The sequence below is a fragment of the Melospiza melodia genome, chromosome 21 (assembly GCF_035770615.1).
Source record: "Melospiza melodia melodia isolate bMelMel2 chromosome 21, bMelMel2.pri, whole genome shotgun sequence".
NCBI classification, from domain to species: Eukaryota; Metazoa; Chordata; class Aves; order Passeriformes; family Passerellidae; genus Melospiza; species Melospiza melodia.
The window spans coordinates 8201693-8229619 of NC_086214.1; the positions used below are offsets into that span (position 1 = coordinate 8201693).

Genomic DNA, 27927 nt, shown 5'->3' on the forward strand with positions numbered 1-27927 from the left:
TTGTGCATCTCGAGCATCTCGGGGACCTGAAGACTCGGCACCTTGAAAATTTGGGGTGCTGCCCAAAGATTTGCAGCGCTCTCAGGAGGGCCGGCGAGCCTGTCCGAGGATTAAGGGCTTTTCCTGAGGATTTGGGGTGCCCGTGTTATTCGGGGCGTTCTGGCAGGCACAGCCCCAGGCCACCCATGCCGAGCTGGGGTGTCTCGGTGTCCCCGGGCTCCTATAGAGAGGCGGCCTGTCTCGGTGTCCCCGGTGTCCCCTCATTGGCCGGGGTGTCTCGGTGTCCCCGGTGTCCCCTCATTGGCCGGGGGTGTCTCGGTGTCCCCGGGGTCCCCCCGCGGAGCGCCGGGCGGGGGCGGCGGGGCGGGCGGGGCCCTTTAAGGCAGCGGGGGCGGTGCGGGGGGCGGCGCTGCCGGCGGGGCGGGGGGCGGCCGGGCCGGCCGGAGCCGAGCCGAGCCGAGCCGAGCCGAGCCGAGCCGAGCCGAGCCGCGAACCGAGCAGCGAGCGGGGCCGGGTGAGCGCATCCTCCGGTACCGACACCGGTACCGGCACCGCAGCGGCGGGCGGGGATTTAGGCGGGGATTTATTCGCGGTTCTTTCCCCCCCACTCCCCCGTTCAGCAGCGGCTCCCCCGGCCGGGGGAGGCTCCCGCCCCCCGCCGCTGCGGCGCGGAGCGTTCGGGAGGGTCCCCGAGCCGCCCCCTCCCCTCGCACGGCGGGGCCGGGCCAGCCCCGCTCCCCGGTGAGCATCGGGGCGGCCCCGGGCCCGCGGGGGCGGGGGGCGGTGATGGGGCAGACCCGGCTCGGCCCGGGGGAGCGGGGCTGCAGCCTTGGCTGGGGCTCCGCCGGGGATAGGGGCTGCTCAGAGGGATGGGGGCTGCTCCCGGCCCTGGGGGCTGCTCCAGGGGAGCGGGGCTGCAGCGTTGCTTTGGGCTGCTCCGGCCCTGGGGGCTGCTCCGGGGGAGCGGGGCTGCTCCCGGCCTTGGGGACTGCTCCTGGCCCTGGGGGCAGCTCCGGGGATGGGGGCTGCAGCCTTGGTTTGGGCTCCTCTGGCCGTGGGGGCTGCCCCCAGCTCTGGAGGCTTCTCTGGGGATGGGGGCTGCCCCGTGGGAGAGGGGCTGCAGCCTTGGCTTGGGTTCACCCGGCTCTGAGGGCTGCTCCGGGGATGGGGGCTCCTCCGGCTCTAGGGATGGGGCTGCTGCCTTGGTTTGGGCTCCCCCGGCCCTGGGGGCTGCTCTGGGGACGGGGTTTTCCTCGGGGCTGCAGCCATGGGTTGTTTTTCCCCAGGGTTTGGGGATAGCAGACCCGAAGGGGGGCACACACAACACGCAGCCCCCTTGCACGGATGCTCCCTCATTTTCAGTCGGTCTTGTGTGCCTGGCTTTGCGTGAGGGGTGCGGGGTTCCGGAGGGGGGCTCAGCCCTGCGGGGACAGCGAGGGGCGGCTGCTGCCTCCAGCCAGCCCTGCTCTGTGGGCAGCACCGCGGGAAGGCCCCGGCGAGGCTTCAGGGACTCTCTGCCCGGCCCTCCTGCTTGTTTCTGCTTTTGGTGAAGTCAGGCCCGAGCCCTGCTGGACTGTGGCCTGGGGGAGGTGTGAGATGTGCCTGGGGATATTGCTGTGGCTCCAGGCATTGACAGCCTAAACCTTTGCCTTCCAGGTCCCTCCCTGTCTCCCAGTCGCTCTGGTACTTCCTTCCAGTGTGGAAATTGATCGGTTGGAGTTATGCATTTGACCTGCGAGAGCCACGCTGCCGGTGCTTCGGGGATCTTGTGAACTGGAACGGGAAAGGAGGTAAAACCTCCCTGTCCCCCCCTGCACCCTGCCCAAAACCCCCACAGACCCTGCTCCTGTGGCTTTGAGTGGATGAGGAGCAGCTGGGGGAGCTCAGCCTGGAGGAAAGGAGGCTCAGGGGGAAATTTCTCTCTTTCTACAACTGCCTGAAAGGAAATTGTAGCCAGGTACAGCTGACTAGACAAGAGGAAATGGCCTCAAGTTATGCCAGGGGAGGTTTAGTTGGATATTAGGAAAAATCTCTGCTGAAAGGGTTGTCAGGCTGCCCAAGGCAGTGGTGTAGTCACCATCCCTGGAGGATTTAGCCGAGGTGTGGATGTGGCACTAGGGGACATGGGGGAATGGTTGGACTGGGTGATCTTGCATGTCTTTTCCAAACTAATCAATTCTGTGATTACTCAGAACTGCCCTCCATGAGGATTTTTGGTTTGGTTTGCTGGGAGAGTGGAGAAGGACCATGGATTTCTGGGGATGCCTTTCTAAATAGGAATCATCCTCCTAAAGCACACAGGCTGTTCTGAACTGCTCAGCCCCCTTTCCCTGGGGGAGGGCACATTTGTACAGACAGGTGGGTGTGTGCTGCCAGGAGATCTGCTCACATGGGATGGCAAGTGCCCTTGGACCTTCTCTCTGTGTCCTTCTGTGGTATTTCCCAGTGTCTCACCATCACTGTAACATAGAGGAGCCCAGGGCTGAGTGTTTCCTTTAAAAGGCTGCACAATCCTCTCTGCTGCAGCTTGGGGAGCACACAGGTTTGCCAGCCCTGCCTGGTGTCTCACCCAGCTCAGTGACCCTGTCGAGGAGGGTGAGTCAGCCCTGCCTGGTCAAGGCTTTGGGGTTAAAATCCCCTCATTCCTCAGCTGGTTCAGGGCTGCAGTGGCTGCTTGACTGCAGGGCCACCTCTTCTGGCTGATCTGAGGTCTGTCCCCTCTTCTCCTGGACTGTGACCACCCTCATGGCAGTGTGTTTATGTCCAGCCTCCTCTTGCCCTTCCTCCTTGGAGGCAGAACACGCATCTCTTCAGGATGAGGATGTTGCTGGTTGATGCCTTTCCTCTTCCTCCTCCTCTTCTTCCCAGCAGAAGCAGAGGAGCCCGATGATGGTTGCACATCTGCTGGCCCTGCTGACTCAGGCTGCCTGGGATGCCCCAGGGCACTCCTTCCAGCCCTGAGGTTCCTGCATCATTCCCCTCCTGCCCGAGGCTGCCCTCACTTGACCTCAGCTGCTTTCCCTGCCCGTGGATGCCAGTGAGGTGCTGGGATAGGGCTGGGGACTTGTCCCTGGTTCAGTGATCCCCATCCTTGTGCAGGCAGAGGGAACCTGGGTGCTCCCAGAAATTCAGTTCCAGCTGGCTCCATCATGGTGGTGAGGAGGAGAGAACATGCCTAAAACTGCATCCCACAACTGATTTTTGCTAAAGGGAAAACCAGAAGGGCTTTGGAGAATCTGCTTGCTCTTGTGCAGGGTTTGGATTTGAGATGAGCCCCACATCCATCCACACCCACAGGTGGGGGGGACAGGAGAGGACAGTGTGCATCCACCCCAGGGTCCCACTGGGCAGATGTTTGTGCCCTGCTTCACTGGCTCCTGGCGGCATTTGGACCCTGGGGCTGCAGTGGCACCCCAGAACCCTGGCAAGAGGGGTGGCAAAGTCAAACACAGCCTGTGGATCCCTCTGGTGTGGTCATGGCCATGCTGAGTACGAAGCTCTGCCTGCCCAGGAGCATCCCTGCACAGTGAAGAGAAGAAGGATATTTGAGGTTGGCTCTCCAGCCAGGGCTGGCAGCTCTAACAGGGTGTTTTGGCATCATCTGGTTGAGGGGGGGGGGTGGTTCAAAGCCCACTGGAATTTTTATTTTGCTTAATACACCACTTAAGCAATTAGCAGTGATTGTAGCAGTCCTGGGTGAGGCGCTGGGTAGAATTGAATTTCCCCAGCTCAGATAGCATTAGGCAGCAGTTTAAGGCTGTTTGCAGGCGGGTATGAGACAGTGATGCGTGTGGGGAATTGGATCTGCAACGTAAAAAAAAACATAATAAGAAAATTTCCTACAGAACTGTGTAACTTTATCTCATGTTTATTATGTGCAGTAATTGAAAAACAATCTTAGGGGTTTCTCTGACTTAATGGTGGGGGATCCCCAGTGATGACAGTGCTGTATCCATCAGGATTTGCTTTAGTTGAGCATCCATTCAGCTCTCTCCCCAAAAACCCCCAAAGAGCTCCTCAATGGCACAGAAATCTCCAGGGAGAGAATAATCTCTTTTAAAGAGTTTGCACTCACTTTGGGAAGTGCAGCTGGGTTGATGTTGCAGGGCTTTTTCTTTAAATCCCCAGAGTTTTGGGGTGCATCCAGGGGAGGGGGCTGAGCAGATGAACCTCCTGCTCCAGTTTGGCATTTCTGAGTGCAGGAAGGGTCTGCCCACAGGTGCCAGGTCAGTGGTTAATGTGTAACAGGTGTGCAGGACACTCTGCACCCACAGCACACCAGCCTGGAGGGGCATGGAGGGATGTGCAAATAGTTTTCTGAGGATGGGAAGGTGGGAGGAGGAGGAGGAGAAGGGTTTTGTTGTGGGCTGAGAGGCGGAAGGAAATCGAGGCTTAGCGAGGGAAATGTGAGATTGCTTGGTTGGGACAGGGCTTGTGCTGCTCCTCGGGGGAGGCTCTGCTATTGTGGTGGTTAAAAATAGACTTTGGACTGGGTGGTTTTCTGTGGGAAGCTCTCTGGCTGGAGACAGGCACGTGAGGTGGCACCTGAGTGAGGGGGAATGGACAACAGCCTCTGACCTCCTTCACCCAAAGCTCTGGGGTTTTCATTTATTTCCTTTTTCCAATAGCTTTTCCTTTGGGGCATTGAGGGGGAGTCTCTGCTTTACTCCCAGACACAGCCTCCAAGCCCTAAGCTGCATTTCATGATGCACCAAAGCTTTGCTGATCATTGTCACTGCACCCTGGGGACCCTGAGGTGTCCCCCAGGTCCCCCAACACCAGCAGGTTGGGTGGCTTGCATGATGCTCCAGCCCCATGAGTGGGCTGGCAGAGTGGCTCACTGCAAGCTGGATGGAATTACTCAGAGAAAAGATTATCTAAGATCCAGTGGATCTTATCTATGAACTTGTCTTTATTTTCCAGCAGCTGTCAGCACAGGAAGTACGACATCCACTGCGGGGGATTTTGGAGGGGAGGGAGAGGAACAACCCTGTGGTATGGTCAGAGTAGTGGGAGATGGAGAAAATCTCAGGTTTTACTGGGGGCTCTCATGGGCCCATCTGCTCATTTTCAGGAGCATTGGTCCCTGTGGGGCTGGAATCAGGATATCACACAGAGCTGTGAGGACACCCTTATGTGCAAGAGGAGGAAAGGTTCTTTTCTTGCCCATTTTCTCTTTTCAAGATGTGTCACATCAGCACCTGCACCCCAAAACCTTGTCCTGGCCACCCAGCACTACTGAGTGCTTTGGGGCATCCTTTTTGAGAGCTGGGCTGGGCGGCAGAAAAAGGCACAAGGAGCCTTTTCATCCCAGAAAAATCTTTTCTAAGCTGCAGGTGACAGGTGGACCCTGAAGTGCATCTGGGCAGGGAGTTAAAGCCTGCTCCTGCTGAGGGATTGGTTCAAGGCAGGTGGTTTGACTATAAAATTTAAGGCCAAAATGCTGTTCAATTAATATTTTAGTGGGATGGCCAGTAAATGAGAGGAACAAGGAATGTTTCCATTTCTGTCTGGTTCAGACAGGCAGTCTGATTTAAGATCACAATAGTATAAATAGTGCGTGGAGTACTGAGGAGCATGGAGAGAAATCAGCTTCTCCCACGCCAGGGCTGTGGTCAGGGGTACAGGGAGGTGTGAAAGCAAAAGGTGACTTCTGCTTTTGTCCCCTATGGTTTTCTCTTCCTCAGCTCAGCCTTTGCATGCCATTAAAGCTCTGGTGGGTCTCAAGGGCTGGGAAGGGTCCTCGAGGTGACAAAGGGAGGAGGTCACTTGGTCACAGCCTTCAGGTCTCAGCGGTGGAATGGGGGGAGACCAGCTCCTGGCATCCCTCATCCCTCACCCCAGAAAAAAGATTTTTCTGGAGTGAAAAGGCTCCTTGTGCCTTCTTCTGTGAGGGGTCCCACTGGGCAGCCCAGCTCTCAAAAAGGATGCCCCAAAGCACTCAGTAGTGCTGGGTGGCCAGGACAAGGTTTTGGGGTGCAGGTGCTGATGGGACTCATCTTCAGAAGATAAAATGGGCAAGAAAAGAACCTTTCCTCCTCTTGCACATAAGGGTGTTCCCACAGCTCTGTGTGATACTGTGAAATCTGAGCCTGCCCGTTCTGCCCCACTGTCCCCTTCCTCAGGACAAGGTTTTGGGGTGGAGATGCTGATGGGACACATCTTCAAAAGAGAAAACGGGCAAGAAACGACCCTCTTTGTCCCGTGTGCCCAGGGCAGGCAGTGCCTGGGCTTTGTGCAGACGGGCTCCAGGAGCTGCCCGTGTGTCAGAGCCGCTGCCAGCAGCATCCCCTGGGGGGGCCGGGGGTATCGCCTTGCTCTGCGCCCTGCTCGTGATTCGGGGATCTCCTCTGGCACGGCACGCTTAGGTCAGGCGCTTTTCTGGGGCAGCAGGTGCCTGGGTTTCCTCATGTCATTCCCGCGGGATCGCCGTGACCAGCTGGGGCTTTGAGTGGCATCGATCTTGCTGGAAACCGAGCAGGAGCGGGACAGCCGGGGCTGGGCTGGCATCTCCTTGTCCTGGAGCCAGGCTTTGCCTCCTGAGCTGCCTTTTCTTTTCCCGTTGCTGTCTGGCGGTTTCCCCGCACGGCTGGAGGTGGAGGGATGGATGGATGGAGGGGCTCAGCTTGGAGGTGGAGGGATGGATGGATTCAGGTCGCTGCTCACGGCAGACCGTGCTTTTCCCCCCTCTCAGTTTCGGATCACTTTGTCCCAGCCTGGCTGTGCCGCTCTGGGAGGAAGGGAAACATCTCTTTATTAGGGTTGTTTCCTTAAATAAAGCCATCAGAGCCAGCCGTGCTGGGCAGGCTGTGCTGGCCATCCCATGACCGGCGTTGCGCATTCGGGTTATTAACACCTCATTAGATGCTGGTTCCTCCCCACGCCTCTGGTTCAGCAAATCCCAGTGGCTTTGTTGTTGCTCCCTGACTCCTGCTTCACCGAGGAGTTGTTTTTTTATGGTCTCCTGCGCTTCTGCTGACAGTTTAAATTTCATTTCTTCTTGAGGTCAGTAGCTTTGCTTCCACTTCCAGAGTATTCCATGTGTCCCCCCCCACTCCGGAGCAGGGGATGCCTCAGCACACCTTGGTGGGAGAGGTGTCCCAAATCACTGCCAGCAGCTGGCTCTCACCTGTCATCCCAGCCTGGGTTTCCACTTGGCAAACCCCAGAAGTTCTTTATTTTTGTCTTCTTTTCTTAAGTTTTGACTCAGTTTCCCAAATGAGAGAGGCAGCAGGCACAGCTCTGCCCTGGAGGAGTGTGCAGGTGGGTTAGGTGCTTGTCACCAGCCTGATGCCATGATTGCCACTTCATGGCTTCTTTATAACAAACCACCCCATTTTATATATTTATTTTTCTGTCCTCTTATGTCACCCAGGCCAGGGACTCAAGGACTCAAGGCTGTGGCCCCTGAGCCACTTCTGGAGTGGGCTGAGGGCACTTCCAGAGGATCTGGCTCTTTAGAAAGGTGCCTGGAGTGTGCTGCAGCCCTCAGGAAGCTGGGCTGGCAGGGGATGGCCCTTTCCAAAAAGCAATTGCAGATTTGCTGCTTATTTTCATCGTGAGCTTATTTTGGTCTCCGCTTCCACCGCTCTGCCCGGGGATGCTGTCTGTGGCATGATAAGTTATTTCAAGAAGTGGGGCAGAGCTGTTGGTATGGAGGGGAGTGCAGGCATCCAGATTAAAGGTAAATCTACACAGATAATTGGGAGCCTGCTTCCTGCAGAAATCAGGTGAATCAGGGGCGGGGATGGCTCTGCAGTCCCAGGAGCTGCCCTTGAACCACCCCACGGAGTCCCAGCCTGTGCTGCTGGATCCTGGCTGTGCTCCGGGCCGGGGGGTTGGATATCCTGGATATGTGACACAGGGTTAGTAATCCCCGCCGCCGCCTCCTCAGACCTGCCAGATGTCTCTCCTCTAGGCTTCATTTTTATAAATTGGCCTTTTTAAAGTCTGTCATCCCCATGCAGATGAAAGGAAGATGCTGTGATGCCTCTGCGTGCGCGTCTCCGAGCCGGAGCCCGGCTGCCATGCCTGGATCTCCTTGAGGCTTTTTGTTTGGGGCTTTATCTTTTTTGAAGTGCCTTTTTTTTTATTCTTCCTTTTTTTTTTTTTTTTTTTTTTTCCTTAACCCCTCAGAGTCTGTTAGCTTGCCATCCCTTGGTTGCAAACAGGCAGGCCCTGAGCACCAGTCCCTCCTGGAGAGAGGGATGTGGAGCTGTGTTTTCCCCCAAATTCATGGGAGGGAAACCAGCAGAGCCCCGGGGCAGATGTAAATAAACCCATCACTAAGGGGCTTTCCCTTTCCCCCACAAGCCCCTTCCTGCTCTTTTCCCTTTGCACCCTTTCGCTCTCCCTTGCTCTGGCTGTGACTGCTTGGATTGGCAGCAGGAGAATCCTTTCCATCTCCCTTTTCTCCCTGAGCCCAAATACTCCTGGCCCATGGCTTGGTGCCAGGGCAGCTCCTGGGCCATGGCAGAGCTGGGGTTGTGAATTTTCAATTCAAAGGGCAGAGTCTTTAAATCCCCTGCTTGGTGATGGATGGATAATTAGGAATTTCATTTGCTGGGCGGGTAACAAACAGCTTTGCATTTTCTGCTGCTGTGCTGATGTCTCTTGGGGAAATTCAGAGGCTGCTCCTAAACTGCAGGGATGGGTTTTTTTTCCCAGCTGGCATGGCTCCCTGCTCAGGTCTCCGGGAAATCCCTGTGATGCTGGGGAGAGCTTTGCCAGGGATTTCTGCAGAGCTGGAGCTCTGCTGGTGTTGTGGGATGTGAGGAGCCAGTGCAGGCCCATGTGTAGCCTGTCCTCAGCCCCTCCTTGGCACAGCCAGGGCACTGAGCAGCATCCCTGCCTTAACAGTGAGGAAATGCCACGTGTGTCATGTTTGTGTTGGGATTTTGTTGCCTGTGTGGGTTTCTCAGTGTTTGGAGGGGGTGGGGTGGTTTGAGGGCCCTTTTCTGGGATGGAGGTGCTCCCAGAGAACTCATCTCCATAGGGATGTGCTGGGGATATGGCAACCAGCTCCTGGCCACAGCTGCTGCTCTGAATCCCAGCCTTCAGGGCTCAGCCCTGCCTGGGGTCTGGAGGATAAGGAGTGGGTTATGCCAGTCCCCAGTGCCCGCCCTGATCCGTGGCTGGTGCCGTTCATCAGAGCAGTAATTAATTACTGGCTGTGTAAGCTGTGGCGGGATCCGGCGCGTGATTTATTAGCAGGAGTAATCCCTCGCCAGCAAAAGGGCTGCTCTGTGAATGGAGAACAGCAAAATCCAGGGAAAGGGCTGCTCTGTCAATGGAGAGCAGCAAAATCCAGGGATAGGGCTGCTCTGTGAATGGAGAGCAGCAAAACCCAGGGAAAGGGCTGCCCTGTGAATGGAGAACAGCAAAACCCAGGGAAGGGGCTGCTGTGTGAATGGAGAACAGCAAAACCCAGGGAAGGGGCTGCTGTGTGAATGGAGAGCAGCAAAATCCAGGGAAAGAGCTGCTCTGTCAATGGAGAGCAGCAAAACCCAGGGAAGGGGCTGCTCTGTGAATGGAGAACAGCAAAATCCAGGGACAGGGCTGCTCTGTGAATGGAGAGCAGCAAAATCCAGGGAAAGGGCTGCTCTGTGATGGAGAACAGCAAAACCTGGGGGAACTGTCCTGCCCTTCCAGAACTGGATCCCACAGGCACCCAGTGTTTGAGCAGCTGAGATGGATTTGCCAAACTGCTGCCCTTGGAGTGGAGGAAGGAAGATGTCTGGACACAGTGACCAGATGTTTGGGGTCATGGGCTCAGCAGTGCCCCAGCCAAGGCCCACCAGCACCAGCAGCCATGAGCAGTTTTGGCACTGGGAGGTGATTTTTGAGATGCAGTCACTGCTGGGGTCCCCCAGGGGAGGATCTTCGTGCTGCCCAGAGTCAGGTAGAGATTTGGGAAGTGCAATATGAGCACCAAGCTGACTGTACACAGGCCCTGCCAGTCTCACAGCCACTGGGAGAAGGACCAGTGTGGGGTTTGGGCATAGTGGTGCTTCTCCCAAGGGCTCCCAGGTCTGCTCTGCAGCTCCTGTCAACTTCTGGTGTGCTCCTGGGTCTGGCTTCTGTTCCTTTTCCCCCTGCACCCCACCTGCTCATGGGCCTCTGCTGAGAACCTGTCCTGGCTTCTCTGTCAGCTGATGCTCAGCAGGGAGAGCAAAATCCCAAAATTGATGTGGCAAAGGATGAGGGCAGAAATAGAGACTGGAGAGAAAGAGAAGGACCAGCTGTGGGGTGCAGAGGGGAAGGTGCTGCCCTGGGTGGGTACATCCAGGACTCCCATTGCTCCCTCCCCCTGTGGAGAGCTGTGCCATGGCCAGGCAGACACAGAGTGAGAGGAATCCTGCAGGCAAACACTTGGGGACTCCTTAGCGGTTTCATGAGAAATCAATAATGCTTTTGCATGGTCATAATCGTGAAATAAATACAATTTATGGCTGCTGCCAGCGCCAAGATTCTTTCCTAGTGGATGAGATGGAGAGAGAGCAACACACAGACACTTTCCCACAGCATTTTCCTTTGCACTGGAGCTGCAGATCAGCTCTGGCATCATGGCAAGGGGTGACCTCCATTTTGGGGTCAGGGTTGTTGTCAATGTCCATGCCCTTGTTTGGGGGTGCAGGGTGGGTTGTTTGTGTCCCCATTTGAGGGAAGACAGAGTGGGTTGTCCATGTGCCTGGTTGGGAGGGCAGACTGGGTTGTCGGTGTCCCTGTTTTGGGGGGACAGGATGGGTTGTCCGTGTCCATGTTCTTGGGAGACAGAATGGGATATCCAGGTCTCTGTTTCTGGGGGACAGGCTGAGTTGTCCATGTCTCTGTTTTTGGGGAACAGGTTGGGTTGGACATGTCCCTGTTTTTGGGGGACAAGCTGAGTTGTCCATGTCCCTGTTTTTGGGGGGCAGGCTGGGTTGTCCATGTCCCTGTTTTTGGGGGGCAGGCTGGGTTGTCCATGTCCCCATGTGGGAGGGCAGGCTGGGTTGTCCATATCCCTGTTTTTGGTGGACAGTCTGTGTCCATGTCCGTGTTTTTGGGGGACAGTCTGTGTCCATGTCCCTGTTTTTGGGAACAAGATGGATGTTGTGTCCCTGTTTTTGGGGGACAGTCTGTGTCCGTGTCCCTGTTTTTGGGGAACAGTCTGTGTCCCTGTCCATGTTTTTGGGGGACAGAGTGGGTTGTCCATGTCTCTGTTTTTGGGGAACAGGTTGGGTTGGACATGTCCCTGTTTTTGGGGAACAAGCTGGGTTGTCCATGTCCCTGTTTTTGGTGGACAGTCTGTGTCCATGTCCCTGTTTTTGGGAACAGGATGGGTTGGACATGTCCCTGTTTTTGGGGGACAGGCTGGGTTGTCCGTGTCCCTGTTTTTGGAGGACAGGATGAGATGTCCATGTCCCTGTTTTTGGGGAACAGTCTGTATCCATGTCCCTGTTTTTGGAGGACAGGATGGGATGTTGTGTCCCTGTTTTTGGGGACAGTCTGTGTCCGTGTCCCTGTTTTTGGGGAACAGTCTGTGTCCCTGTCCATGTTTTTGGGGGACAGAGTGGGTTGTCCATGTCCCTGTTTTTGGGGGCCAGTCTGTGTCCCACACTCAGTCCATGTCCTCACCCTGCAGCCCGCCGGCAGGTGGAATGGGGCAGCCATGAACGGCGATGCCCTGTGCCAGGAGCCCTCCTCCCCGCTCCCCGACTGGAGGGAGTTCTGCAAGCTGCACGCCCAGGCAGCCGCCGTGGACTTCGCCCAGAAGTTCTGCCAGTTCCTGAAGGAGAACCCCCACTACGACACCCCCGGGGCAGAGACCTCCTTCTCCCACCACTTCACCGCCAACTTCCTGGACATCTTCAGCCTGGAGGTCAGCAGGGTGTTCGTGTCTGACTCGCCCACCAAGTACAACATCGTGCCCTTCGTGGGGCTGCAGAACTGCCACGTCCCCTACGGGCGGGAGGTCACCCCCAGGAAGGAGGAGACATCCACGGAGTCTCTGGACAGCATGGACGCCCCGCTGGGCGCCAGCCGCTACCTGACCCCCGCCCAGCAGGTGCAGGCTCACAAAGTCTCCTCCTACGGGCAGTCCCGCAGCTCAGAGGACGTCTCCATCCATGCTGCTGCCAAGCCCAAGTTCAAGAAAGGTTTCTCGCTGAGGAACATGAGCCTGTGCGTGGTGGACGGCATGAAGGAGATGTGGCACCGCAAATCCTCTCCGGAGCCGGGCGCCGAGGCCGCTCTGGGCGGGCGCAGAGCCGAGAGGGAGCCGTGGCCGGCCGGGGGCAAGGAGCCTGGGGACCCTCGGGAGAAATGGACACACAAGCTGCGCCTGTCCAAGGTGCCCTCGTCCAAGGTGGAGCTGGTGGACATCCAGAGGGAGGGGACGCTGCGCTACATGGTGGCCGATGACACGAACTGTGTGGGCAGCTCGCAGTGGCAGAAGTGCCGCCTCCTGCTGCGCAAAGCTGTGAAGGTGGAAGGGGAGAGGTTCCTCCTGGAGTTTTATGTCCCTCCAAAGGTAAGCCCTGACTTGTGTCCATTGTTGTTTTTATAAGAAATTCAAGCAGCAGTTGGGCTTTGCTTTTGGGTTTTTTTTTTTTTTTTTTTGTTTCCACTGCTGAGCTGGGCTGAAATCCAGCTCTGGTCCAGAGGGAGAGTTGGTGCTGTGTGGCTGAGGTGCAAATGGATTGGAAAATGTGCTTGAAACCCATCCAACCTGCAGGCCAAAATGAACCTTGCACTCTTGGTGTCAGTCTGTGCCTCTCACCTTCTGAGAAAATATAAAACATGAGTTTGAACTCAAATGCATCTCTCTGGAGAGCAGCTCAGCGTGGGTACGGATGGTGGGCATTGCTCTGGGCTGGACTGGGGGCTTCCTCAGCCCAGAAATGGGGTCTGGCTGGATGGAAACCACCCCAATGTCCATGGTGCCCACTAGGGAGCCTATGGGAGAGCTGGAGAGAGACATCTAACAAAGGCATGGAGTGACGGGACAAGGGGAAATGGCTTTAAACTGAAAGAGAGTAAGGATAGGTGGGATACTGGGGAGAAATTGTTCCCTGTGAGGGTGGGGAGGCCCTGGCACAGGGTGCCCAGAGAAGCTGTGGCTGCCCCAGCTGTGCCCAAGGCAAGGTTGGATGGGGCTTGGAGCAACCTGGGCTAGTGGAAGGTGTCCTGCCCATGGCAGGGGGTGGAAAAGGATTCCTTCCAACCCATTCTGTGGATAGAGGATCTGATGAAGCCTGGTGTGTCAGCTGCACCAAAGAGAAAATAAACTTGGGTTAAAATGGAACAACTGCTGCTCTTAAAACATTTAAGAGAGAGATCATAGAGGGATTCCTTTTTTAGTGTATCTTGATTTGCCTCTAAAAATCAATTTTGAAATTATTTTATGGCAACTTTTATGAACATTGTCTGCTCTTCTGTTATAATCACACCCCACTTTGGTTTACAGCTTTCTCCTCTCATCCCATCTTGCTTTCCATCTGGCAAATGTAAAAGTGGCACCAGTCTGGCACAGCTGGAAGAAAACTGCTTTTTGCTTCAGCAGCCCACAGCTTTGTTTTTACACAGACCCTACAAAAACTATGGCCATGTCTGTAAACCTTTAAAGGGAAGAACCCTCCTGGAGAGGAGGGGGTTGGAATGAGATGATCTTTAAGGTCCCTTCCAACCCAAACCATCCTGTGATTCTAAGACCCTTCTCTGGCTCAGGGGTGAATTATCACCTTGTTTCCTTTCCTTTCAAAGCAGCTGCTGCTTCCTTTCTGACCTTCTGCTGTGCAAACACCGAGGTGGAAAAATTCCCCAGGGATGGGCAGAGCCTTGCACGGCTGAGATGTGTCTGCAGGCAGCACCGGGGCTCTGGGGCTGGCAGAAACGAAACATCCTGCAAGGGAAAAAGCAGTTTCTGTTCTGTCTTGGATTTATTTATTTTTATTTCCCAATAAAAATGGGAACTGGGCCCGTTATTGGTAACTTGCAGCCTGAAGCTCCTTGCTGGCCTCGTCCCACCCACTGCATCCACAGCACCAGGCGCAGGTCCTGGTGACTAAATCTCATCTCTGCTTCCTGCAGCTGCAGTGCTCCAAATCCCAGAGCCCTGGAGGGGACCAGCCCTGGAGAGCAGCTCCACGAGCTCCTTTGTGGGGATTTGTTATAATTAAAACAAATATCTGGGGAATTTGTTGCTCAGCAAACACTCGGAGTGGGAGGCACCGGGTCTTGCCTCCCCACCGAGGCTCCGGCGGGTGCCAGGGGCCCTGGGGGAAATTCATTTTTCTTGATTTTAATGTAATTAAAATTCCCTGCATGGCTGAGGCTGCTGTGTTGTAGCTGCCTGGTTGAAATGCTGCTCCTGTGCTGGAGAAACGGGGCTGCTTTCTGCATGGGAAGCATCCCCCATCAGATAGCACAGCTCTCTCCATCGGGAGAGGGTTGAAAATGGAGAGAAATTAAGTGGTGTTGGCAGAGCTGGCACATCAGCCTGCGCTGGAGCAAGAAGGGTGGTTTGGCATTTAAAAGCACCTCCCTGTCTTCCACTGGGCCTCCTCTTGGTTTAATTCACAGAGCTCAGAGTTATCAGGCACAGGAGGGAAATCAGTGCTGTTTATTCCCCCTCTGTAATAACCACACAGGCTGAGCTGATCTTGCCTCTGAGAGCCCTGCTGCATTGTCCCCAGGGACAGTTTGATTCAATTGAGTGACTTTTTTTTTTTTTTTTTTTTTAATTCATTGATTTCATTTATTGTCTTTGCTATTTTTTTTTTTTCCTTTTCTCAGGCTTCCAAACCCAAGGTGAGCATCCCGCTGTCGGCCATCATCGAGGTGCGCACCACCATGCCCCTGGAGATGCCTGACAAGGACAACACCTTTGTCCTAAAGGTGAGAGCAGGGTGTGGATCCCTACAGGAACCCCCTCTGCACCTGCACCCTGCAGTGCAGGAGGCTCAGACCCCAAAGGGATTGTTGCCTTGGCTTTCAGAGCCGGGATGCCAACAGCACAAATGCTCCCCGGAGGATTCCTGCCTGTTCCAGCTGACACCAGGGTGTTTTGGGATCAAGTTTGGCTTTCACCAATGGGGTTTGGCTTCTCTGTGTCACTAGGAGATGGGTTAAATCAGTGATCTGAGACAACCTGCAAGGGAAAATGCTCCTTGCTGCAGCTGCCTGTGCTTTTGTGGCTGCTGCTGTCCCACATCGGTGACATATGGTGGCTGTTTCATTGACACACTGTGATGGCCCTTAGGTCTGGTTGATGAGGTGGCAGCTGGTCAAAGGTTGGACTTGATGGTTTTGGAGGTCTTTTCCAGCCTTAGTGATTTTATGGGAGCTCTGTGGGACCGGTGAGACCCTGGGGATCAACCACACATGAGTCTGGGGGCATGAACAGAGTGAAAGTCTCTTTCTTCAGAATTTTCCATATCATGCAAATAATTAGCTCAATGCTGTCTCCTGCTCTGCTGGAAGACAACAGCCTGTCATGGCAGATCAGGGCTGACTTTTGCAGGGTCTTGGACACCATGACAGTGATGGACCACTAGATTTTGAGCATTTCTTTGTTCTACCTCTTCTAAACCCCTCTCTTCCTGATGCTTCTCCCCCAGAGTGTGTGGCAATGCAGAACAGAGAGGCCAGGCTGAATGAACCTACTTGAAAGCTTAGAAAACTGTGAAAAGAAAAGGGGGAAAATTGAGCCTGGCTTTGTGAAAGCTCCCAAGCCTTGAAATCCACCTGGCCCAAGCACACATTCCCAGGAGAAATTTCTTTCCATCAAATCCAGCTCCTTGTCAAGGTCACACAACTTCTCCTGGCACCTTCCCTTTCCCCAAGGGCTTCTTGCTGTTCAGCCTCAGCAATGGTCAGTGCCCACCATGGGCACAGGGGCTCATTCAGCTGTTGTTTTCTGTGCCTCAAAGGCCAGCCTCCAGTGTCTCCTATTCTCCACACTGACCAGCCCAAGCTCCTCCCTGCTTTCCCTGCAGGCTCTGGAGATGGAACGCCCCAAAGTGTACATGAGGCTGTGGCCCAGAGCAGATGGGAAGGATTGCTTCTCCTTTCTTCTTCCTCTCTGTCCAGCCCAAGCTGATGCAGTGCTTTCCTCACGCCATGATGATGATGATGTTGACTCACAGGCAGCCTGTGGGCTGGTGTAACTCTGGGGTGGTTTCTGCAGAACTGCTCCCAAGCCGTGCTTCCCCACTGGGATCACTCAGAGCCCAGGGCTCACCCTGTCCTTGAGCTCAAGGCTGGTTTCAGCTTCTTCTTCCACTTCAGCTTTGACAAGACCCTTTGAATTCTTGCCTGGTCCTCCAACACATTTTCAGTGTGATGTCATCCATGAATTGATCAGATATCCTCACATTCTTTTGTGCTCATCACTGAGGAGCACACACAGAGAGCCTTTGATGGGAAAAGGAGAACATCCCTCAGCTTTGACCACTGGCCATTGACAACCCATCAGCCATTGATCTCTGCTCTTGGAATGTGGCTCATCACGTTCTTGTCACGTTTTCTAGATCTCCTTACAAGCCCCACCTCAAATGTGTCAAATGTGTCACATCAGTGTCCAAAGCTTGATGTCCTCATCCTGGTTCAACACCCAGGAGGTGCCACTGCTTCTCCCTATCCCTGGAGTGTCACGAGCATGAGCAGATGGGCTTGGTCATGACAGATCCCTTCTAGGAGGTTTCAGCTCTGGGATGCCTCCTGGGTGCCTGTGAGGGTTGGTTTCTCTGGCTCCTGGAGGAAAATTCTGTGCTTGCCCTCTTCCCATCTTCTGAAGCCAGACATGGTCTCCCCTCTCCCACTGCTAACAGCTTGGTGACTGCTCCAGCCATTCCTTTAATGCACTTCTGGAATGCTCCAAACCCTGCCAGCTGGAAAATACCTGCTCTACCAGGTACCTCCTGCTCCTGCCTGTCCTGGCTCTCACCCTGCCCGGGGGAATTGATCACAATTGATCCTTTGAGTGAGCAGAGCCAGCAAGCACAGCATGGAGCCCCCCAGCCAGGCTTTGCTCTCCCCTCCCAGCTGCTGGCACAGGATGCTGCTCCCCTTTTCTCACATCCATTATTATTTGTGATTCATTTTCTGCCTGGCTCCTTGCTGGGACATCTTTTTCCTCTCCCATTCCCCCTTTGCTGGCTGGATTTGCAGAGGGGGTGAAGCACCCTGAGTTTAGCAGGTTAGGTGGGCAAGCTGCGTGCTGTGGTTTCCCTTTCTGTGTGATGTGGAGCCCAGTCTCAACCTTCACACACAACACACAGGTTATGATGGGTGGAAAAGCCCCTGCCTCATTTAGGGAGGTTATGATGGGTGGAAAAGCCCCTGCCTCATTTAGGGATGTTACTATGGCTGGAAAAGCCCCTGCCTTACTTGGGGAGGCCACACTGAAATAGTTCCTGCCAGATTGCCTAAAAATGAGCAGCCAGTGTGTCCCCAGAGCCCGTCAGACGCCCAGCACATGCAGTTTTTTCCATTGCACAAGCAGGTGCTTGCAAAATACCCAAGCCCTGCACGTGCTTTGCTTGCTGTCATGCTCTGCATGAGTGAGCAGCCCCATCTCCCACGTCAGCTTCATGCCTTGCCCTCAAAAAGCCTGAGAAGATCCTTTCTTGAGTTAAACAAACTGGGGAGGGGGATCTTTGCTATTCCCCTCCACCTCTGCTGGGGTCCAGGTCACTGCTCAGCCCCAGCCAGGGCTCTGCTCCCTGCCCTCCCTGCTTATTTTCAGCATGGTGATTCAGTTGTTTGTGATTAATTGAATTTGCTTGGAGGTTGTCTCAGCTGGCAGTGTGACACTCTCCCAGAGTCAGGGCTGCTCTGCCACCTCAGAACATGATGTTTAAGGCTCCATGAGGGATGCAGGGAAAGCTGCCAGAGGCACAGAGCATCCCATGGCATCTGAGTCCACTGATGTGGAGCTTCTGGTTCTGCCCAGCCCCAGAATGGCACAGCTCCTTTGGGCTGGGCAGTTTGGAGGCTCTTTTGTGTCCTAATTTTTATTTATTATTTTTTTTTCCCTGTGAAAGTGGGTTTCTTTCCCACTCTGTTGCAATCAGAAGCCTCATGAACCAGCAGGCAGAAGAGATAATGGAGGAGAGGTTTAAAACTCCTGGGTCTGGCAGGGTTTTGGGGCAGAGAGCAGTGTGGCTTCTGCTACAGCTGTGCAGAGCTGGTTCTGGGGGGACACAGAGGTGCCCCAGGAGTGAGGGATGCTGTCTGTGCTTGGGCACAGTGCCATGTACCCAGTGCTGCCAGCCAGGTGTGTTTTTTCCGTGGAGGCTGTAAAAACCTTGTAAAAAACTTGTATTTGCTGATAGTGGTGCAGTGGGGTTTTCCTCTGAGTGCTAGACTTGGTCAGGGCTCATCTTGGATGCATCTTTATGAGTGCCCCCTCAGCACTCCTGTCCTGGGCTGGGGTGGGACACTGATCCTCTGGGTCACCCCTGTGCTGGGCTGAGGTGGGACACTGATCCCCTGGGGTCACCCTGGGCTGGGGTGGGACACTGATCCTCTGGGGTCACCCCTGGGCTGGGATGGGGTGGGACACTGATCCTCTGGGGTCACCCCTGGGCTGGGATGGGGTGGGACACTGATCCCCTGGGGTCACCCCTGTGCTGGGACACTGATCCTCTGGGTCACCCTGTGCTGGGATGGGGTGGGACACTGATCCCCTGGGTCACCCTGTGCTGGGATGGGGTGGGACACTGATCCCCTAGGTCACCCTGTGCTGGGATGGGGTGGGACACTGATCCTCTGGGTCACCCCTTGTCACCCCTGTGCTGGGCTGGGATGGGACACTGATCCTCTGGGTCACCCTGTGCTGGGCTGGGATGGGACACTGATCCTCTGGGTCACCCTGTGCTGGGATGGGGTGGGACACTGATCCCCTGGGTCACCCCTTGTCACCCCTGTGCTGGGATGGGGTGGGACACTGATCCTCTGGGTCACCCTGTGCTGGGCTGGGGTGGGACACTGATCCTCTGGGTCACCCTGTGCTGGGATGGGGTGGGACACTGATCCCCTGGGTCACCCCTTGTCACCCCTGTGCTGGGCTGGGGTGGGACACTGATCCCCTGGGTCACCCTGTGCTGGGCTGGGGTGGGACACTGATCCCCTGGGTCACCCCTCAGCACTTCTATGCTGGGATGAGGTGGGACACTGGGTCACCCCTTGTCACCCCTATGCTGGGGTAGGGTGGGACACCAATCCTCTCCTGCTGGGCTGAGGTGCTGTTCATGGCTCTGGCTGGGCTCTGGGCTGTGTTTTCCCTCGGGATGGGGGGCAGCAGCCTGGCACAGCTGACTCCATCCCACCTGGCCTGCAGGTGGAGAATGGGGCCGAGTACATCCTGGAGACCATCGACTCCCTGCAGAAGCACTCGTGGGTGGCTGACATCCAGGACTGCATTGACCCTGGGTAAGGATTGCTGGGGAGGGGCTCTGTGGGGCTGGGCTCTGCTGCCTGAGCATGGGCTGTTACCCAGATGCAATTTTTGCTGCTTGGCTTGTCACAGGAAGTGCCCAGCAGAGGTCTGGAGGCAGAGTTAGCAGCCTGTGTTTGCCAGGGATGCACTGGCCACTTGTTCACCCTTCTCTGCCCCACGTCCCCTCAGCCTGGCACAGGCAGGTGACCTGGAAACCCAGCCTCAAAGCAGGAAGCTCCTGACACCCACCTTCTGAAGCTTTTATACCATATTTGAGCCATTTCCATGGTTTTTTCCACCTTAGCATCCATGATACATTTAAGATTTTGCTGGTTGAATTGATTTATTTGTATTTCTATCCCAGTGGCATCAGTGTTGTCGTTAAAGTCATAACTCAGCCAAAACTTCTCATCTGCTGTTTCACCAGCACTTGCAGCAAGTTGTGTCAGGGACTGGTGCTGCTGGCTCAGACAGGCCCAGCCCTGGGGAAACCATGGCACTGCCTTTCTTGGCACAGTTTTGGAACAACCAAAACTTGTAGTAGTGAAAACATCAGTCAAATGTGGAACAGAGGCTTGGAGAGGCTCCTGCTCCCTCCAGGCTGCCTTTGCCCCCTCCTGCTAGAGGGAGGCATTTGGTCACCATGGAGGATGCATCTCACAGGAGGATGCATTGGTGCACTCCAGATCTTTGCTCCTTTTGCTGTTTCCTGAAATCTATAATTCATTGGCATGGATTGCCCAGAGCAGCTGAGGCTGCCCCATCCCTGGCAGTGTCCAAGGCCAGGTTGGACAGGTCTTGGAGCAACCTGGGCTAGTGGAAGGTGTCCCTGCCCATGGCAAGGGGGTGGAACGAAATGAGCTTTAAATTCCCTTCCACCCCAAACCATTCTGTGATTCTATTACTCTAAAAGCACTGTTGAGGCTGGGTTGCTGATGTGAGGCTGGAAAAAGGCCTTTTTTCCCTCACTCCATGTTTCAGTGCTGGTTTTCCAGCTGGAGCTGAGCACCACGGCCGTGCTGCCCTCGAGCCACCGCAGGAGCCGCTCATGTCCCCGTGCCAGCCCCTGGCCCTGCCCCTGGCTCTGGCCCTGTCTGTGCCCCTGGCAGCCTCCCAGCCCTCTCTGTTTGCTTAGCACCCAGCACCAGCCCGCTCTGGCCCCCGGACGTGACTGTAAAGCAAATAATAATGAACTGCAGAGCAAATAATAACGAGCTGTTTAATACACCGCCACACACGCCGGGCGCCAAGAGCGAATTCTCAATCAGCTCCCGATGCTCCTGCCAAGGGCTGCGTGCTGGAGCTGCCTCCTGAGCGCCCAGCCACTGCTTTTCTGCAGAGCTCTGTTGGTTTTGGTTTCCTTCCTCCCTTCTTGTTTTTAACTGGCTGCAGCTGAATGACTCCCAATGGCTGATTCACTCGCTGGCCACTAAATAATTCAGCAGCTTCCCCTGCTGCCTGTGCCCACGTGGCCCTGTGTGTGAAGCAAGAGCTGCTGAGTGCTGTGGGCAGCTCTGGACTCTTGCTGGTGGCTGGGATAAAAATAGGATGTGGAGCAAGTCGGATGCTTGTGCAAGAAGGGTGCTGAAGTGCACGGGGAGGGCTGGCAACAGGGATGTTCTGAGCGGCTCCCTGGCTCTATTCCCGCTTGCTGTCTTGCTCCAGGCCTCCTGACTTAGTGGTTTATGTCTTTTAGGGATGGAATTCCTGTGGGTGGGTAATTCCCTTCGCAGAGGGTGAAAGTGAAAGCGCCCTCGGGTGGGAAGGTGTGTGGGTGCAAAGCACTGAGAGTCAAGGTAACAGCTTTCCTTCCAAACCCACAAAATCCTGCAGCAAATCCTGCAGCTGGAACCGACCAGCATGACCAACAGTGTGGGCTCTCAAGGGTTTCATCCTTCCCACGTTGGTTTCTCACCCCCAAAAAGTCATGTTTGGTGGCTGCTCTGCTTCTCAGTGCTCTTTGTGCAGTGGCAACCCCTTGGGAGGAATTCAGGGGCAACAGGATGTGCTCTTGGATCACACTGGAATTTTGTTTGGCCAAATCCCCATTCCGTGCCAGTGAGTGGAGGTGCCACATGTGTGTGTCTCTGTCTGTGCTCTCCTCCAGGGACAGTGGGGACGACATTGAGCTGGTGTCCTGTGCACAGGGAACCTGTCTGCCAGGCAGGACAACCTCATCCAGCTGCGAGTTCCTGAATGATGGTAAGGAACTACATCTGGGAAGGTCTGGGACTCCCTCAGAGCCATAACCTAGCCCTCAGGTGTCTCTAAGATCCAGGAGAATCCAGCACAGTTGCGTGCAGAGCAGGACAGCCCCCAGCTTTGCACAGTGATGCTGAGCCATGCACTCATCCCATGCAATTTCCCTTCCAGAGGCACCCAGGCCACCAGACAGATGTGCCCTGCCCAGCTCTCACAACGCTGCCATGGCCACCTCTGTCCCTGTGCCCCCTGGCCGGGGCAGGGACTCCCTGGGGGAGCTCCTCACCCACGTCCCACTGGAAAACTTCCTGCAGACGCTGGAATCCTCCCCCACTGCTGGTGGGCACCTCACAGGTACTGGGATGCAGGATGCAGCACCCACCTCACTCTGGAGGGTGCACAGAGGGAGAGGAGATGGGGGGGTGATGTTCAGGCACTCCCTAAAAACCTGCTGTCCCTGTGGGCAGGGGAGGACAGCGAGGCCGAGGCTGAGATCAACCTGTCTGACTTCCCCTGGTTCCACGGGACCCTGTCCCGGATCAAGGCAGCCCAGCTGGTGCTGTTTGGGGGCGCCCGCAGCCACGGCCTGTTCGTCATCCGGCAGAGCGAGACACGGCCCGGGGAGTACGTGCTGACCTTCAACTTCCAGGGCAAAGCCAAGGTGGGTGTCCTCTGCTCCTCCCTGTCCTCTGCTCCTCCCTGTCCTCTGCTCCTCCCTGTCTTCTGTTTCTCCCTGTGCTCTGCTTCTCCGTGAATGTTAGTGTAGGAGCGATGGGGATAGGACAGTCGGGACGGACGGAGAGCAGAGATGTCTGAAGCCAGGGCTTGTAACTTGGGGTTTATTGCAAAGGGCCTGGGTGCAGGGGCCTGCTGGGAGCTGCCAGCTGCAGCTTGGAGCAGGCTCGAGAGAAGAGAGGGGGAGAGAGGATGAGAGGGTAAGAGAGCAAAAGGGGTAAGAGATAAAAGGCAAGAGAGCGAAGTTCCCGTTACAATACCATAAATCATCTTCTGTGTTGAATATTCTCATTCTCACTAGTCAATCCAGTACAATATACAAATCCTATGGCATTTCCATACAGCCTATAAGTATCATTACATGACCATACTGTGTTACATTTTAAACCCTAAAAACTCCTCTTTGGGCCCCTTCTGCCAAGCTGGCAGGGTCTGCTCTGACCCTTGGGCCTGTCTGCAAGCAGAGGGTGTTGTTCCATCAAAAGGGGATTATTTTCAGCTGGCCACACCATTGTTTTCCAGTTGTTCAGTAACTGAGGTATCTCAAAGCTTGCTTTCATTTCAGTCTCCCTTATCGTTTCTATATTCTCAAAATCTTTTGCCAGGCAATCATATTTATAAGGCTTTCCTGTTTCATCTTCCCCAACATGTTAGTGCCAGCCTTGCCCAGCACCTCAGGCTCCTTCTTGCTCTGTGGGTGACCCCAAATGCAGCAGCTCTGCAGGGAGCTGCACCCCTCCCTCAGGGGCACCTGCCCTTGTGCCCCAAGACCCCTCTGCATCCTGCCCAGCCCCTTCTACACTTTCCCAACTGGATCGGTGCCTGTCATGTGAGCATATGGATGAATACACATGGGGGCTCAGTGTAGCCTGGCACACCTTCCCCTGCCCTCTTCTTGTCTGTTCCATGCCCTGAAGTACCCAGATGCACTATGAAAAGAAAACCACAAGCAGTTTTTTGCTGGGTCCCTTTTCTAGCAGAGATTGCCTGTTCTTGTCACCTTGCAAGAAGTAGTTCAGGTGGGCTAGAGGCTTCTCCAGGCTGTCTGTGACCCCCAGAATCAGAGCTTCAGCTGCTCCTGGTTATACCCAGACACCTTTCTGTGTGTGTTTCTTTGTGGTGTTCATCCAGGAGGGGTCAAACTGCTCCTGGGGCTTTAGTGAGGTAAAAGTGAGGTACACTGGGTGTAAAAGTGAGGTACACTGGGTGTAAAAGTGAGGTTTTACAGGAAACACCCTGCAGCAGGGTAAACAACAATCTGTGATGCTGGTCACAGGGGTTTTCAGGTGAGGGAAGAGACAAGAATGTTGACTCCATGTTCAGAAGGCTTGATTGATTATTTTATTATATATATATATATATTACATTAAAACTATACAAAAGAGAATAGAAGGAAAAGTTTCATCTCAGAAGGCTAGCTAAGCTAAGAATAGAAAGGAAAGGAGTCATAACAAAGGTCTGTCTCGGACAGAGAGAGAGAGAGCTGGCTCTGCCGTGAGTGGTCACTAATTCCAAACATCCACATGAGACCAATCACAGATCCACCTGTTCCATCCCACAGCAGCAGATAACCATTGTTTATGTTTTGTTTCTGAGGCCTCTCCGCTTCTCAGAAGGAAAAACCCTAAGAAAGGATTTTTAATAAAAAGATGTCTGCGCCAACAATCCTGTTAGGAGCACGCCTCCCTTGGCTGATGGAGGTGCAGATTGCGAGGGTGAGTGTCACCCTCAGACCCCCATCTCACCCCGTGCCCCCTGCCCTTGCAGCACCTGCGGCTGTCGCTGAACGAGAGCGGGCAGTGCCACGTGCAGCACCTCTGGTTCCAGACCATCTTTGACATGCTGCGCCACTTCCACACGCACCCCATCCCGCTGGAGTCGGGCGGCGCCGCCGACATCACCCTGCGCAGCTACGTGGTGGCACAGAGCCCGCAGCCAGGTGGGTGCCAGGCCGCTGGGGGCTGGGGTATTGTCCCTAAAAAAGAGACAAGCCCATGGGATTCCCTCCCTAAAGCAGCGCCCTGCTGATGGGTGTGGCTCCGGAGGTGTGCCAGGGTGGGTGTCACCCAGTGAAGGTGGGCATTGAGGGCAGGCAGCAGCAGGGATGTGTTGGTGTGACCCCTGTGCCAGTGTGGGTGCCAGTGCACCCTGTGACCCCTGGCTGTGGGTGACACTGAGTGCCCCGTGACCTGTGTCCCTGACTGTGGGTGACACTGAGTGCCCTGTGATCCCTGTGACCCCTGGCCGTGGGTGAGAGTGCCCTGTGATTCCTGGCTGTGGGTGACAGTGCCCTGGCTCTAGCTATGGGTGTCAGTGCCCTGTGACCCCTGTGCCTGGCTGTGGGTGACACTGAGTGCCCTGTGACCTGTGTCCTTGGCTGTGGGTGACAGTGCCCTGTGATCCCTGTGACCCCTGGCTGTCGGTGACACTGAGTGCCCTGTGACCCCCGTGACCCCTGGCTGTAGGTGACACTGAGTGCCCTGTGACCCCTGGCTGTGGGTGACAGTGCCCTGTGACCCCTGGCCGTGGGTGACAGTGCCCTGTGATCCCTATGGGTGACAGTGCCCTGTGACCCCTGGCTGTGGGTGACAGTGCCCTGTGATCCCTGGCTGTGGGTGACAGTGCCCTGTGACCCCTGTCCCTGGCCGTGGGTGTCAGTGCCCTGTGACCCCTGGCCGTGGGTGACAGTGCCCTGTGATCCCTATGGGTGACAGTGCCCTGTGACCCCTGGCTGTGGGTGACAGTGCCCTGTGACCCCTGGCTGTGGGTGAGAGTGCCCTGTGATTCCTGGCTGTGGGTGACAGTGCCCTGGCTCTAGCTATGGGTGTCAGTGCCCTGTGACCCCTGGCTGTGGGTGACAGTGCCCTGTGATCCCTATGGGTGACAGTGCCCTGTGATCCCTATGGGTGACAGTGCCCTGGCTCGGGCAGGGCAGGAGCAGAGGTGTCTGCAGGCTCGGAGCATCCTGCTATGCTGGGAGAGAGCAGGAAGCAGGGTTGGACAAGAGCAGGGTCGGGGATGGAGAGGGGGTGCGGGAAGGTACCAGAGGGAGGGCGCCGAGCCCGCAGGCGGCACAGAAGGAGTCAAGCTCGTGTTTCCCTTGCAGACACCGGTCCCCCGCCGTCCCTGGTGTCGCAGCCGCCGGGCTGCCGGGTCGACCTGCCACCTCCACACTACTTCTGCAGCACAGCCCCCCCGGGCCCGCCGGTGCCGCCGCCCGCCGAGGGAGGGGTGCCCGTGGCCCCCGCCGTCCCGGCCCCCGCGCCCTACCACCGCCTGGAGGGTGCCCTGGGCCCCCGCAGCCGCAGCGACAGCGCCGAGCGCCGGCCGGAGCCCTCTGCCGCCGGTGCCGAGGACTACCACGAGGCTGACAGCGCCCGGAGCCGCACCCGGGCCGTGGAAAACCAGTACTCCTTCTACTGAGCCCCCCGGGCATGGGGGACAGCGGGGCAGCTGTGCCCCTCACCTGCACCGGCCTCGCCACCTCCTCCTGCCACCACCAGCCACCCAGCCGGGATGGGACGTGCTCCTCGATCCCTGCTGCTTGTGGGAGCTGTGCCAGGGCTGGGCAATGCCCTGTGCCAGGGCTGGGCAATGCCCTGTGCCAGTGCTGGGCAATGTCCCTGCTGGACCTGGTGCCAGCCCCGTGGCTGGGGCAGTGCTGGCAGCGTGGGAGGCTGAAATTCAGAGTCAGTGCCATTTTGTAGCTTGCAGCCTCTTCTCCTTCCCTCCGGACCAAGAGCTTTCTTTCCCAGGGCTGAGCTGGGCTCCCTGCAGCTCCTCCTGGCTGTGCCCATTGTGGGATGGCACCCGAAGCTGTGCCAGGCTCCATCCTCCAGCCAAGGCACCTTGGCATGTCCCCTCTGGGGTGAGAGCCCAGCATGGCCAACATCCTTGTGGCACCATCATCCTGCAAACCAGCTGCCAAGGGACTCTGGCATGTTGGGGTGAGCATGGAAATGTGTCAGATGTCCATGCAGGAACTCTTCTCACACACGTGGAGCACTGAGAGGGCCTGAGGGTTTATCTGCGCTGGCTTTTGGCCTCCCTCTGGGGCACGTGTTTCCTACCCTCTGACAGAAGAAGGTTTTTGCCCAAAGCTTAATGAATTGCATTCAAGGAAGGGTTGTCCTGCTGTCCTGCCTTTTCTGTCCCTTTGTTTCCTTTCTCTCCTTGCTGTACTGACAGAGAATCCCTGGATAACCCTTTCATCCTCCCTTTCTTCCTTGATTTTTCAAAACCTAAGCTCTCCACAAGGGCATCAGCCTTTTGCCTGCTCTCTGCCACAGCTGGGCAATATTTTCCATTGCTCAAAGCAAACCTTGGAAAACATGACACCACCTCCTCTTTACATCAGTTTTTGGTCATTTGGGATGTCTCAGGGGATCAGGCAGAGAGCAGGGGCTGTGTCCAGAGCTGAGGGACAGCTTTGCTTTGCAGGTAAAAGCAGGTATTCCTGCCTGGCTGGGCTCCCAGGAATAAACACACTACATTGATTCTTTTCCAACAGGCCAGGGAAGCCCTGAGGATGGTTTTACAGGCCAGGTTTGTGCCTCATGGGGGGTGGGAGACCCTCCAGAAGGGCAGCCTTGCTTGCAAAGTTTTTGTACATCCCGTTGGTTTGGCTGACACAGGTTGTGTTACCCAGCACCAGGACTCCTGCTGCTCATGTGGCAGTGACAGGAGTGACAGTGCTCACAGGACCTGAGCCAGGTGGCTTTGGAGTGTCTGGACAGGTCTCCAGGTAGAGCAGCTAGTAGGGTCTGCTAGAAGTTATCACTTAGTTCAAAGAGGTACAAGCCAAACCACAACCTAAAAAAAACCAAAAACCTTTGGATTTGCCTGGAATTGGGTTTGGCCAAATTTTTATTTATTAGGTGCCTTCTTTCCTGAGCTAGCAAAGCATGTCCCCAGTGCTTGACTCACAGAAGGAGAGGGGAGGTGTCTCCAAGGCTCCTCCTGTGGTGTGAGACCGTCCTGGTGGATCCCATTCCTGCAGCAAATGCCACCTTCTCCTCAAACATACCCTTCAGAGGGCAGCAGGAGCAGGTTGCTCTGTTGAGGGCATTTCTCCTTCCTCACACGGCTCAGAGGAGCAGGGAGAGGCTGGATGCTCTTGGCTGATGGTTTAACACACGTGGTGGATGAGGGGAGATCTCCAGATCTGACAGAGACATCATCACTGGTTCTTCCCAAGGGTGGGATCCAGAAGGCTGGATGGGAGCACTGCCTTACAGACCTTCAGATTTTGGCTTTGTTTCTCACTTTCTGTGGCACAGGATAGGAAAATGAGGGGGAAGCGATGATCTGCAAGCAAAAAATGTTAATTTGTAAATAGGGAAGAGTCTGGAAGAGTTTACTGTTGTGTAGAATAAATTAATTTTATTTAAAAAAAGAAAGGGGATGGGAGGGGGACTTGTTAAACAAATGGAGAACTCGAGTTCCGGTTTTAAAATAAAATCACTTGCAAAAACAACAGCATGTGAGCAAGAGCTTTGGGCTTTGCTGGATTTGCTACCTAAAAAAAAAAAAGGAAAAACAGAGAGAGGATGCTGTCATGTCTCATG

At 55.5% G+C, this 27927-nt stretch overlaps 1 protein-coding gene across 1 annotated transcript; it reads left to right on the plus strand.

Annotated features, from left to right (window-relative positions):
- The first annotated feature begins 422 nt into the window (after positions 1 to 422).
- On the plus strand, positions 423 to 27836 carry SH2B2 (SH2B adaptor protein 2). The gene is made up of 10 exons (XM_063173785.1): positions 423 to 514; positions 1657 to 1790; positions 11624 to 12511; positions 14776 to 14877; positions 19325 to 19416; positions 21531 to 21625; positions 21797 to 21979; positions 22093 to 22286; positions 24128 to 24299; positions 25467 to 27836. Exons 3-10 carry the CDS (start codon positions 11651 to 11653, stop codon positions 25781 to 25783), a joined length of 2016 nt encoding a protein of 671 aa, XP_063029855.1. The 5' UTR covers positions 423 to 514; positions 1657 to 1790; positions 11624 to 11650; the 3' UTR covers positions 25784 to 27836.
- Positions 27837 to 27927: the final 91 nt, after the last annotated feature.

Coding starts and splice junctions, on each gene's coding strand:
- SH2B2 (XM_063173785.1), top strand. CDS start 11,651: ATGAACGGCGATGCCCTGTGCCAGGAGCCCTCCTCCCCGCTCCCCGAC. Junction 14,878..19,324: donor ACAACACCTTTGTCCTAAAG/GTGAGAGCAGGG, acceptor CCTGGCCTGCAG/GTGGAGAATGGGGCCGAGTA. Junction 19,417..21,530: donor CAGGACTGCATTGACCCTGG/GTAAGGATTGCT, acceptor GCTCTCCTCCAG/GGACAGTGGGGACGACATTG.